The following is an 11,022-nucleotide window of genomic DNA, read 5'->3' on the forward strand; positions in this document are numbered from 1 at the left end:
TTTGAAAGTAATTTAACTGATTTTCATGGGCCCAGAAATGAGTGGGAAGTGAAAAATACAATTGACAGGTATAGATGCCAGAGTCTCTATCTGAGGAAGCAAAGAAAACTTAAAACCAGGTTGTGTAGCCATAGGAGACATAGCGGGTAGGTCAGGTTTCATTGAGATTCCAGTTTGGGTCGGAGACCAAGATTTTCTGAAGGTAGTGTTTTGGGCAGGGCTGTAGGTTTGTGCTGGTATAAGAGAGTTATTTTAATTTTTGCAAGGTTAGGGAGTACTTGTATGATTTTTGCAAGTGTAGAAGCGGACAGTTGTGTTGACCTATGTTAGCGCACTATTTGACTGTCCTGAAACTCCCCTGGAACATTGGGGAACTTTCTGCATGCAGCCTATGTTATTATATAATGACATCTATTGTTAAAGTATTGTAATGCCCCAAAAAAGCGACATTATTTTCCTGTAAGGTTATTCAAAGTAGTAAATGTTGATATTTAAATGGTATCTCTTCACTTGTGAGAAGCTTAGTTCACTCATATGAAACATGAAATGGAGTCTTACATGAAAGACTTTAGTGCATATTTATCTTCATCTATGAACTTCATAATGCTTATTTGATAATCACTTGTTACTCTAGCATTTCTGAAGCACCCACTGGGTACACAGTGCATTAGAAAAAAGAAAACCCATGATCCCTGACTTCTAGGAAGTTGCCTTCTGCAAGGAGACTGAGCCTGAACTGACGAGTTATCATTAGTTTGTTTCAGACTATGGAAGAGTAATTGGAGCAGAGTGCTGTGTACTACACAAGACTTCTTAGAGGAGAGGCTAGTTTTTAAATGAATTTAGAAAAAAGTGGGGATGCTTGCATACATATATATATTTTAAGACCATAAACATTGATTTTGTCTCTTCAATTCACCGTTGCATGAAAATTCAGCTTATTCCCCATCAGATAAAATGCTAATAGCCTGTTATTTAAAGCAAGCGGGGCATATCCTCCACTACTCCCACCACCTGGGTAAAAGCATGTAAGTATCATTAAAAGCTTGCCAAGGATCTTTCCATTTATTCTGTATTACCTACCTCCTGCCAGACCACAGTCCCTGGCTGGTGAATGAGATAAACACATGTATTTAAAAAAGACATAAAAAAGCATACAAAAAAAATTTCATGTTCTTATTCTCTTATCCCTAGATGCCTGTGGTGAGCCACCTAAATATGAAACTATGGCCTTGAGGGATAGCCCTAAAAAGTATTACGAAGTTGGGGAGGAAGTATATTATCAGTGTTATCCAGGATACTTAACTCTGCGATCCGTCGTGACTTATTGTGAGCAAAATCACTCATGGTACCCTCTTGAAGAAGCTTGTTTCAGTAAGTAAACAAAAAAACAAACAAAAAATTTTTTTTGCTTTTGCTTTCTCTAGAGATTTTTACAAATTTTAGGGTGCATTTTCCCCTACAGCAAGATTTTCTCATGTGAAAATTGGTTTCAGATAGTAGTATTTTTTCCAATATTTAAGAAATCCCCAGGGGATCTTTTTCTTGGCAATTGTTTACCAGGTTAAATGTGAATTTTAAGTTTGCATACCAGTTAGTTATAGAAAATGATATTGCATTAATTGCAGAGAGTAGTGCAGAATTTTGATCTTGATTTAAATCTGTTTTGAAATTGGTGTTAAAAAAATTTTTTTTTTAATTTTATTTTAGGAAAAGAATGTAATACTCCAGGACTCGAAAATGGTGAAGTCTTTGCCCCAAATTTCACCTTTCAATTTGACAGTGAAGCTTACTTTTACTGTAATGAGGGGTAAGTTGCTCCTTAGAGGAAATAAGGTAAATGTTACTAATTCCATTTTTGTTTTGCTTCTCAAGCATTCCCATAAATGTTGCACTTATAAAAGGCCCTTGGGCCTTTTGTAGAGACTGAAAAGATAATTAATTCAAAGAAATTTATATTGAAGGAAAACAAAATTGTCTAATACTTACATATCTATTAAGTTTATTGTAAGCATCAAAAATGTAGTAATCATGGTGACTTTATCCTTGGCAAAGTGCACCCTATTTAAAATGCCAACTTTCAGATTTGAAGGAGGACTCACAGAAATGTTGTGTTCTTGAAGTCCTGTATTTCCTTACTTACATTGTCTGGTGGTTCTATCCATTACAGTGAACTGGGTACTGAAGTCTCCAACTAGTAGAAATGACTATTATGTAGAAATGTGTATTTCTTTGTTCAATTCTGTCAGTTTTTGCTTCGTATGTTTTGATGGTCTGTCATCAGGTGGCATAAATGTTTACAACTGTTAAATCTTCTTGCTGTATGAACCCTTTATTAATGTATAATGTCCTTTGTCTCTTGTAACCTTTTTTGATTTAAAGTCTTTGGTCTGATATTAGTGTAGCCAACCTTACTCTCTTTTGGTTACTATTTGCTGAAATATTTTTTTCAGTCCATTTACTTTCAACCTGTTTTTGTCCTTGGATCCTAAGTGAGTCTCTTGTAGATAGCATAGAGTTAGATCGTGTGTTTTCATCCATTCTACTAATCTCTGTCTTTCAATTAGAGAGTTTTAATCCATTTAAATTTGAAGTAATTACTGATAAGGAGAGAATTACTTCTGTGTTTGTGCTATTTGTTTTCTATATGCCTTATAGCTTTATTGTGGCCCTCATTTCCTGCATTAGTGTCTTCTTTTTTTGCTTATTTGACTTTTTGTATTGAAATGTTTAAATTCCTTTCTCATTTCCTTTTGTGTATATTCTATGGCTGTTTTCTATGTGGTTATCATGGGGATTATATTTAACATCCTAAAGTTATAACACTCTAATTTGAATTTGTACCAGTTTAATGTCATAACACACAAAAACTCTGATCCTTTATAACTCCACCCCACCCCATTTGATTGTTTATTACACAAAATTACATCTTTATACATCATGTGTTCCAAAACATAAACTAATAGTTCTTTTAAATTAGTCCTTTAAATTATGTAGAAAACAAGATTTGGAGTTAAAAACCAAAGTTACAGTAATACTATGTTTTACATTTCTTTTTTTTTCTTTAATGTATTAGTCTCTTAAGTTACAAAGAAAACAAAAATTACGGTTATAAGTCATTGTTACAATCATACAAGCCGTTATAATTACCTGTGTATTTATCTTTAGTGAGATATTTATTTCTCCATATGGCTCAAAGATATTTTCTAGTGTCCTTTCATTTCATCTTGCAGGACTCCCTTGAGCATTTCTTATTTCTTGCAAGGGACATCTAGTGGTCACTAACTCCCTCAGCTTTTGTTTATCTATAAATAGTCTTAGTTTCCTTGTCACTTTTGAAAGATAGTTTTGCTGGATAGACGACTATTGGTTGACAGTTTTTTTCTTCTAGCACTTTTTTTTAAAAAATTTTGTTTATTTATTCATGGGAGACAGAGAGAGAGAGAGGCAGAGGCAGAGGGCTCCTCTGCAGGGAGCCCGATGTGGGACTTGATTCCAGGACACTGGGATCATGACCTGAGCTGAAGGCAGATGCTTAACCAACTGAGCCACCCAGGTACCCTCTTCTAGCACTTTTTTGAGTATACTGTCCCCCTATCTTCTGGCCTCCAAAGTTTCTGATAAGAAATCTGCTGATAATATTATTGATGATCCCTTGTATGATGACTCACTTCTCTCTTCCTGCTTTTGTGATTCTCTCTTCATCTTTGTCTTTTGAAAGTTTATTATATGTCTTAGTTACTTTTTGAGTTCATTTTTGCCTGGAGATTGCTGAGCTTCTTGGATGTTTATATTCATGTCTTTCATCACATTTGGGATGTTGTCAGCCATCAGATATTCTCTCTGCCCCTTTCTGTCTCTCTTATCCTTCTGGGACTCCCACAGGGTGTATGTTGGTCTATTTAATGGTGTCCATAAGTCCCTTAGGTTCTGCTCACTTTTCTTCACTCTTTTTTCTTTCTTGTCCTCAGACTCAATAATTTCCATCGTTCTGGCTTCATGTTCACTGATTTCTTCTGGTGCTCAAATTTGCTTTCGATGCCTCTAGTGAATTTTTCATATCCCAGTTATTTTACTTTTATGCTCCAGAATTTCTTTTTGGTTTCTTTTTAGGTTTTCTGTCACCTTATTGACATTTCCATTTCATTAATACATCATTTGCTTGACTTTCTCCAGTTCTTCCTTTAGTTCTTTGAGCATGTTTAAGATAGTTATTTTGAAGTCTTTGTCTAGTAAATCTGCCATCAGGTCTTTTTCAGGAACAGTTTCTGTTGATTTATTTTTTCTTTTCAATAGGCCAAGCTTTCCTGTTTCTTTGTATATCTTGTGATTTTGTGTGTGTGTGTGTGGAATACTGGACATTTGAATCTAATAATATGGAAATAAAATTCTTCCCTTCCCCTAGGACCAATGTTTTATGTTATTATTCATATTTTTGTGATTGTGGTAGGGTATCTCTGTTGAGGATCAGCCTAACATTTATTTATTTATTGTTAATTTAAAATGAGTTTAATTAATATATAGTGTATTATTAGTTTCAGGGGTAGAATTTAGTGATACATCAGTTGCATATAACACCTAGTTCTAACTACATCAAGTGCCCTCCTTAATGCCCATCACCCAGTAACCCCATCCCTCCACTCACCTCCCCTCCAGCAACCCTCCATTTGTTTCCTATAGTTAAGAGTCTCTTATGGTTTGTCTCCCTCTCTGATTTCATCTTATTTTATTTTTCCTCCCCTTCCCCTATGTTCATCTGTTTTGTTTCTTAAATTCCACATATGAGTGGAATCATAAAATATTTGTCTTTCTCCAACTGACTTATTTCGCTTAGCATAATACTCTCTAGTTCCATCCATGTTGTTGCAAATGGCAAGACTTCATTATTTTTGATGCTGAGTAATACTCCATTATCTCTATCTCTATCTCTTATCTATCTATCTATCTATCTATCTATATCTATTTCACATCTTCTTATCCATTCATCTGTCGATGGACATCTGGGCTCATCCCATATTTTATCAGCCTGACATTTAAATTAACAGTCTTTCCAGTCTTTTCTGAGACTTTCCTTGGGCATGCAACTTCTTAACTTCTCTTCACATATGCAGTTGGTTTTGAATATTCTAGTCTTTAATGTTTGGCTCCAGAGAGGGTAAAGTGAAGAATGAAGTGGAGAGCAAAGAGTACTGGATGTTTACATTCCCTGAAAGGCACTTCAGATAGTTAGAGAGGGGCTTACAAGAGTTAGGGGTGTACATATGACAGCAGTGGCTGCCCGCCTCTTTGATTGCTTCCCTGTGATTGGAAGCGGAATTCAGTGATAAGAGCAAAGGTCCCCAGTATTTGGAGGACAGGGTCCTTTTTGCCCACCCTCGCTCTCCAAAACTGCTTCTAAGCTGCTCCAGGAACACATACACAGCTGCCTGCAGGGGTAGGAGATGCATACCTGACACGGTGCTAAGATGATATTGACTGAAATCAATACAATTTACCTGTCCAAGTCTTTCCTTGGAAGTTGCAAGCCATCATCAGACTTGAGCTCCAAAATAGTTCCATTAGGCAGATTCTCCCATTGCACTTGTTGTCTGGTTGGGGAGACAGGTTCTTAGTGCTTCCTACTCTGCCATTTTCCCAGAATCCTTCCCTAAATACCGTAATGTAGAAAAAAGGCAACTGGATCCATATATAAACAGTTTCACCGACTATTTTTTTTTTTAACTTGATCAAGTAAAAATATTGGAACATCCAGTTAGTAGTTATATAGAGTGAGCCTGCTAGGCAGTTTGAGGGATACAAAAGTTTAAGACATATTCTCTTCTCAAAGAAATTGTAGCCTTGTTGAGAAACACAATGTATAGAGAGGTGTCAAAGCAAAATAATAAATGAGAAGCAGCAAATAAATAGAATTATTCATGATTATTACAGTAAGAATCCAGCAGGAGAAGAGAGTACCATGAATTTAAATCACAAGAGAAAATTTCATTGAGTAATATTCCTGAGCTAGTCCCAGAAAAATATTCTTACCTAAAGAATATTAACAAGAGCTAAAAATTACCTAGCACTCAGTATGTACCAGATGCTAAGTCATCTAATCCTTGAAACAATCCCATGAAGTATGCACTGTTATCCTCTTTTCATAGATGAGGAAGCTGAGCAAGGGGACCATTAAGGGACTTGCCTGAGCTCAGATAGAAAGTGAGTCATGGAGCTGGGACTCAGATCCAGACAGGCAAGCTCTAGGGCCTAATCTCTCTACTCGGTTGTTGTTTTTACTGAGAAGAATGGTGTGAACATAGGCATAGAAATGAATGTATAATGTGATTGCTGGAGATAGCAAAGAGGCCAGACTGACAGGTACAGCAGATGTATTTAGACATCTTTGCTTTTGTTCAGTGAGAGTTCAAATGTAGAAACTCTATTTATTTATTTATTTATTTAAAAATTTTTTATTTATTGGACAGAGAGAGAGCACAAGCAGGGGGAGTGGCAGGCAGAGGGAGAGGGAGAAGCAGGCTCCTTGATGAGCAGGGAACCCAAAGTAGGGCTCCATCTGGGATAATGACCTGAGCTGAAGGCAGATGCTTAACCATCTGAGCCACCCAGGCACCCCTAGAAACTCTATTTAATTAATAGCATATATGGTTAGCACTTACACTACATAATGTTATTTAAGAAACTTCTCCCTCAAACTACTATGTAGAAAAGCAATAGTATTAAAATTTTCATTTTTACATGCATCTTGTTAACTAATAGAGAAAACAGTAAGTTTTTCTTTTCTCAGTTATTACTTATCTGGAAAAAAAGCTCTACTTTGTGAACTTCGTGGGGATGATGTGTTTTGGAGTGATGAATTTCCAAAATGTTATAGTAAGTAAATTTTCATTTTAGAATTTAGACAAGCAAGCCTCAATCTTTTGGGCCTCAGATCCCCTTTGTGCTTTTAAATTGACAAAGATCCCAAAGAGCTTTTCTTTATGTGGGCTGTGCTTATTGATATTCATTATATTGGAATAAAAAAATTAGAAGTTTTAAAAATAATTATTCATTCATGTTTAAGAATAGTAAGTTCAATACATTATTAACATATGCAGCATATTTTTATGCAAAATAAATTTTCCAAACCAAATACTGAAAATAGTGCCATTGTTTTACATTTTTGCAATCTGTTTCATATTTGGCTTAAAGAAGGACATCTGGATTCAGTCTGTTGTGAAAGCACACAATATGTAGCCTTGGAAAATTTCACTGTATGTTCATAAGGATGAAAGTGAAGAAAGACAATATCTTGGTATTATTGTGAATCACTCATTTAGCAAATGTATACATATATATGCGTGTGTGTGTGTGTATTTGCAAATGGATATATTTAAATATAAAGAATTTCTCAGCTAGCAGTGAATTTTATTTTTAATCACAAACATATCTTCTCATTAAAACTTCAGTACCTTTTATGATGACTAGAACAAAACTTAGCATGGCCTTATAAAGTAATAATAGGTATTTCATATAGGTCTTAAAGAAAATGAGTTTTGTGTTTTGAAAGTTTATTTGTGCGTGGTTTGAATTTGGGATCATTCATTTTCTCATAGAAGCCTAAATAGGTGCTAGATTCACAGCTAGCTTGTAGAAATTGTTAATGAATTTACTGAAGGCAGTTCATAGGACTTTATAATGCTATCTTAACACTTTTCCTTTTGCCCTTTATTTCCCCTTTTTATCTCCTTTTTAAGGGATTTACTGTAAACCACCTGCAAAAATAAAAAATGGAAAATACAGCAATAGTCACAGAACTATATTTGAATATAATGAATTAATTACTTTTAGTTGTAACCCTTCACAAGGACCAGCTGAATTTTCACTTGTTGGAAACAGCAAACTTATTTGTGTTGACAATAACAAGTGGAGTAGTAGCCCTCCTGAGTGTAAAGGTAGTGGTATTTCCATTTATTTCCTTCTTCATTTGTAAATTTTAAATTTGGAAACATTTTATAAATAGTTTTATCTATAAGTAAACAAAATAGTCATATATGCTTCCTCCTTCTGTTAAATTGACTTCCAATGTAGATTAATACAGGTTAAGTGAAATCAGTTCTAGTTACAGAGTTCCCTGCTCTTCATCCCACCTGTTCTCAGCATTCTAGTTCACACAGGGTGAACTACTGTGTATATGCACAAGTTAGGAGTTTTTTGCTTGAAAGAACCCAAAAACTCAACACATACTGGGTTAAAAATAAGAAAATCTTTTCTTACATCACAAGCTATCTGAGAGTTCTGGCTACAGGATAAATTGTAAAAGACTAACCCTCTCGGGTGCCTGGGTGGCTCAGTTGGTTAAGCAACTGCCTTCGGCTCAGGTCATGATCCTGGAGTCCCAGGATCGAGTCCCGCATCGGGCTCCCTGCTCAGCAGAGAGTCTGCTTCTCCCTCTGACCCTCCCCCCCTCTCATGTGCTCTCTCTCTCTCTCATTCTCTCTCTCTCTCTCAAATAAATAAATAAAATCTTTAAAAAAAAAAAAAAAAAAAAAAGACTAACCCTCTCACCGCCAAGACTGAAAAGCTCTGGACAAAACATATTTAAAAAACAATGGTCACGACACTGGAGAGTGATCAAAAGCCGGGAGGCACTAGAGGGGATTTGACTCTTGGAAGAAAGGGACCACTGAATAACAGCAAAATATTTACTCTTTTCTGACTTTTTTTTTTTAAGATTTTATTTATTTATTTGAGAGAGAAAGCATGAGTGAGGGGCAGGGAGAGGGAGAAGCAGGCTCCTACTGAGCAGGGAGCCTGACGCAGGGCTCAATCCCAGGATCCTAGGATCATGACCTGAGCCGAAGGCAGACGCCCAACCAACTGAGCCACCCAGGCGCCCCAAAATATTTACTCTTTTCAAGTGCACATGGAACATTCTCTAAGATAATTTTTAACAGATTTCAAAAAATCGAAATTATTCAGAATATATAACTGATTACAATGGAATGAATGTAGAAATAAAACAGATAACCTAGAAAACCTTCAACTATTTGATAATTATGCAAGACACTTCTTTTTTTTTTTAAAGATTTTATTTATTTATTTGACAGAGAGAGACAGAGCGAGAGAGGGAACACAAGCAGGGGGGAGTGGGTGAGGGAGAAGCAGACTTCCCGCGGACCAGGGAGCCTGATGCGGAGCTCGATCCCAGGACCCTGGGATCATGACCTGAGCCGAAGGCAGATGCCTAACGGATGAGCCATCCAGGCGCCCCTATGCGAGACACTTCTAACCAACCCCTGAGTCAAAGAAGAATGCACAAGAGAATTTATTTCTCTTTTGAATTGAATAAAAATGAAAACATGGCATATCAAAATATCAAAATTTGATACATGAAAACATTGCTTAGAAGAAAATTTATAACCTGAAATAGTTATGTTAGAAAAATAGAAGTCTCAATAATCTATGCTTCCAAAAAAGAAGAGCAGATTAAACTCAAAACAAGGAGACAGAGGAGATAATATCAATTGAAGTAAATCAATGAAATTGAAGAGAGAAAATTAATGAAACCAACACCTGGTTCTTGGAGAAAAATCAGTAAAATAGATAAAGTTATAGCCAGGCTGAAAGAAAAAGAGAAGATACTTTATCAATATCAAGAATGAAAAAGAGGACAACACTAAATATCCTACGGACATTTAAGGGATAATAAGGGAATATTATGAAAACAACTTTGTGCCTATAAATATGACAACTTATATATGAAATTGACAAATTCCTTGGAAGACACAAAATACCAACCAAGGCTCACTTCAGAGATATACATAACCTAAATAGTCATCTTCTTCTTCTTCTTTTTTTTTTTTAAGTAAGCTCTATGCCCAGTGTGGGGCTTGAACTCACAACCCTGAGATCAAGAGTCACATGCTTTACCCACTAAGCCAGCCAGGCATCCCTGAATAGTCTTATATCTATTAAAGAAATAGAATTTTTAGTTAAAAACCTCCCCACAATGAGAACTGCAGGCCCAGATGGCCTCCCTTGAAAATTCTAACAAACGGTTCAGGAATAAATAATAGTAGCTCTACGCAAACTCAAAACATTTAAGAGGAAGAATACTTCTCAACTCATTTCATGAGGACATCATTATCCCAATGCCAAAACCAGACAAAACCTTTGCAAGAAAATTACAAACAATATCTTTAATGAACATAGAACCAAAACTTCTCAAAATATCGACAAAGCAAATCCTGCCACATATAACAATAATAATACATCATAGCAAAGTAAGATTTATCCCATAAATGCAAGATTGGTTCAAATTTAAAAATTAATCAGTGTAATTTACTATGTCAAGAGACTATAAATAAGAAAAAACCATGATCCTCTTTATAAATGTTAAAAAAAAGCACTTGACAATTCATCTTTTTCAGGATAAAATTTCTCAACAAACTAGGAATAGAAAGGAAGTAACTATCTCATCTAATAAAAGGCATCAACAAAAATCTCAGAGCTAACATTATATTGAATGGTAAAAGACTAATTTCCCCCATGGTAGGAGTAAGAGAAGGAAATCTACTCTCACCACTCTATCCAGCATTGTACAGGATGTCCAGCTACTACAACAAGGAAAGAGAAAGAATTAGGCATACATATTGGAAAGTAATAAATAAAGTCACTGTTCACTTAGGACCTGATGGTCTATGTAGAACAAAGACAGAAGTTCTAAAAAGCTTGCAAAATACAAGATCAACATACAGAAGACAGTTATAAGTCTGTATACTAGCAATAAACCATTAGAAATTAAAATTTTTAAAAGTATTTACAGTAGCTCCAAAACATGAAATACTTGAGTATAAATCTAACAATACATATGAAAGATTTTAAGGCTAAAACCTACTATACACTAATAGAGGAAATTAAAGAAAACCTTAATAAATGAAGGGATAGACGTTAGTTATGGTTTGGAAGATTCAATATAATAGTCAATTCTCTGTAATTTATCTAAATTCAGCACAATCCCAATAAAAATCCCAGCAGAACTTT

The 11,022-nt window shown here is 35.3% G+C and overlaps 1 protein-coding gene across 2 annotated transcripts; it reads left to right on the plus strand.

Annotated features, from left to right (window-relative positions):
* Positions 1–1,031: 1,031 nt before the first annotated feature.
* On the plus strand, positions 1,032–10,669 carry LOC145718521 (membrane cofactor protein-like). Of its 2 annotated transcripts, XM_081810016.1 has the most exons (5): positions 1,035–1,374; positions 1,711–1,810; positions 6,785–6,870; positions 7,734–7,931; positions 9,087–10,669. In XM_081810016.1, the coding sequence occupies exons 1-5, from the start codon at positions 1,227–1,229 to the stop codon at positions 9,131–9,133; spliced, it is 579 nt and encodes a 192-aa protein (XP_081666142.1). In that variant the 5' UTR covers positions 1,035–1,226; the 3' UTR covers positions 9,134–10,669. The 2 variants fall into 2 exon arrangements, 1 of the variants encoding a protein (XP_081666142.1); XR_014141869.1 differs by lacking the exon at positions 9,087–10,669 and having other exon boundaries at positions 1,032–1,374; positions 1,711–1,836; positions 7,734–8,305.
* Positions 10,670–11,022: the final 353 nt, after the last annotated feature.

This window comes from Leptonychotes weddellii, unplaced genomic scaffold, assembly GCF_054177405.1.
Source record: "Leptonychotes weddellii isolate Sample4059 unplaced genomic scaffold, ASM5417740v2 HiC_scaffold_1688, whole genome shotgun sequence".
In the NCBI taxonomy this organism is placed as follows: domain Eukaryota; kingdom Metazoa; phylum Chordata; class Mammalia; order Carnivora; family Phocidae; genus Leptonychotes; species Leptonychotes weddellii.

Bases quoted from the DNA above. Each gene is read 5' to 3' on its own strand.
- LOC145718521 (XM_081810016.1), top strand. From the start codon at position 1,227: ATGGCCTTGAGGGATAGCCCTAAAAAGTATTACGAAGTTGGGGAGGAA. The intron at 1,375-1,710 runs GTAAGTAAACAA...ATTTTATTTTAG, and splicing joins TCTTGAAGAAGCTTGTTTCA to GAAAAGAATGTAATACTCCA. The intron at 1,811-6,784 runs GTAAGTTGCTCC...TTCTTTTCTCAG, and splicing joins TACTTTTACTGTAATGAGGG to TTATTACTTATCTGGAAAAA.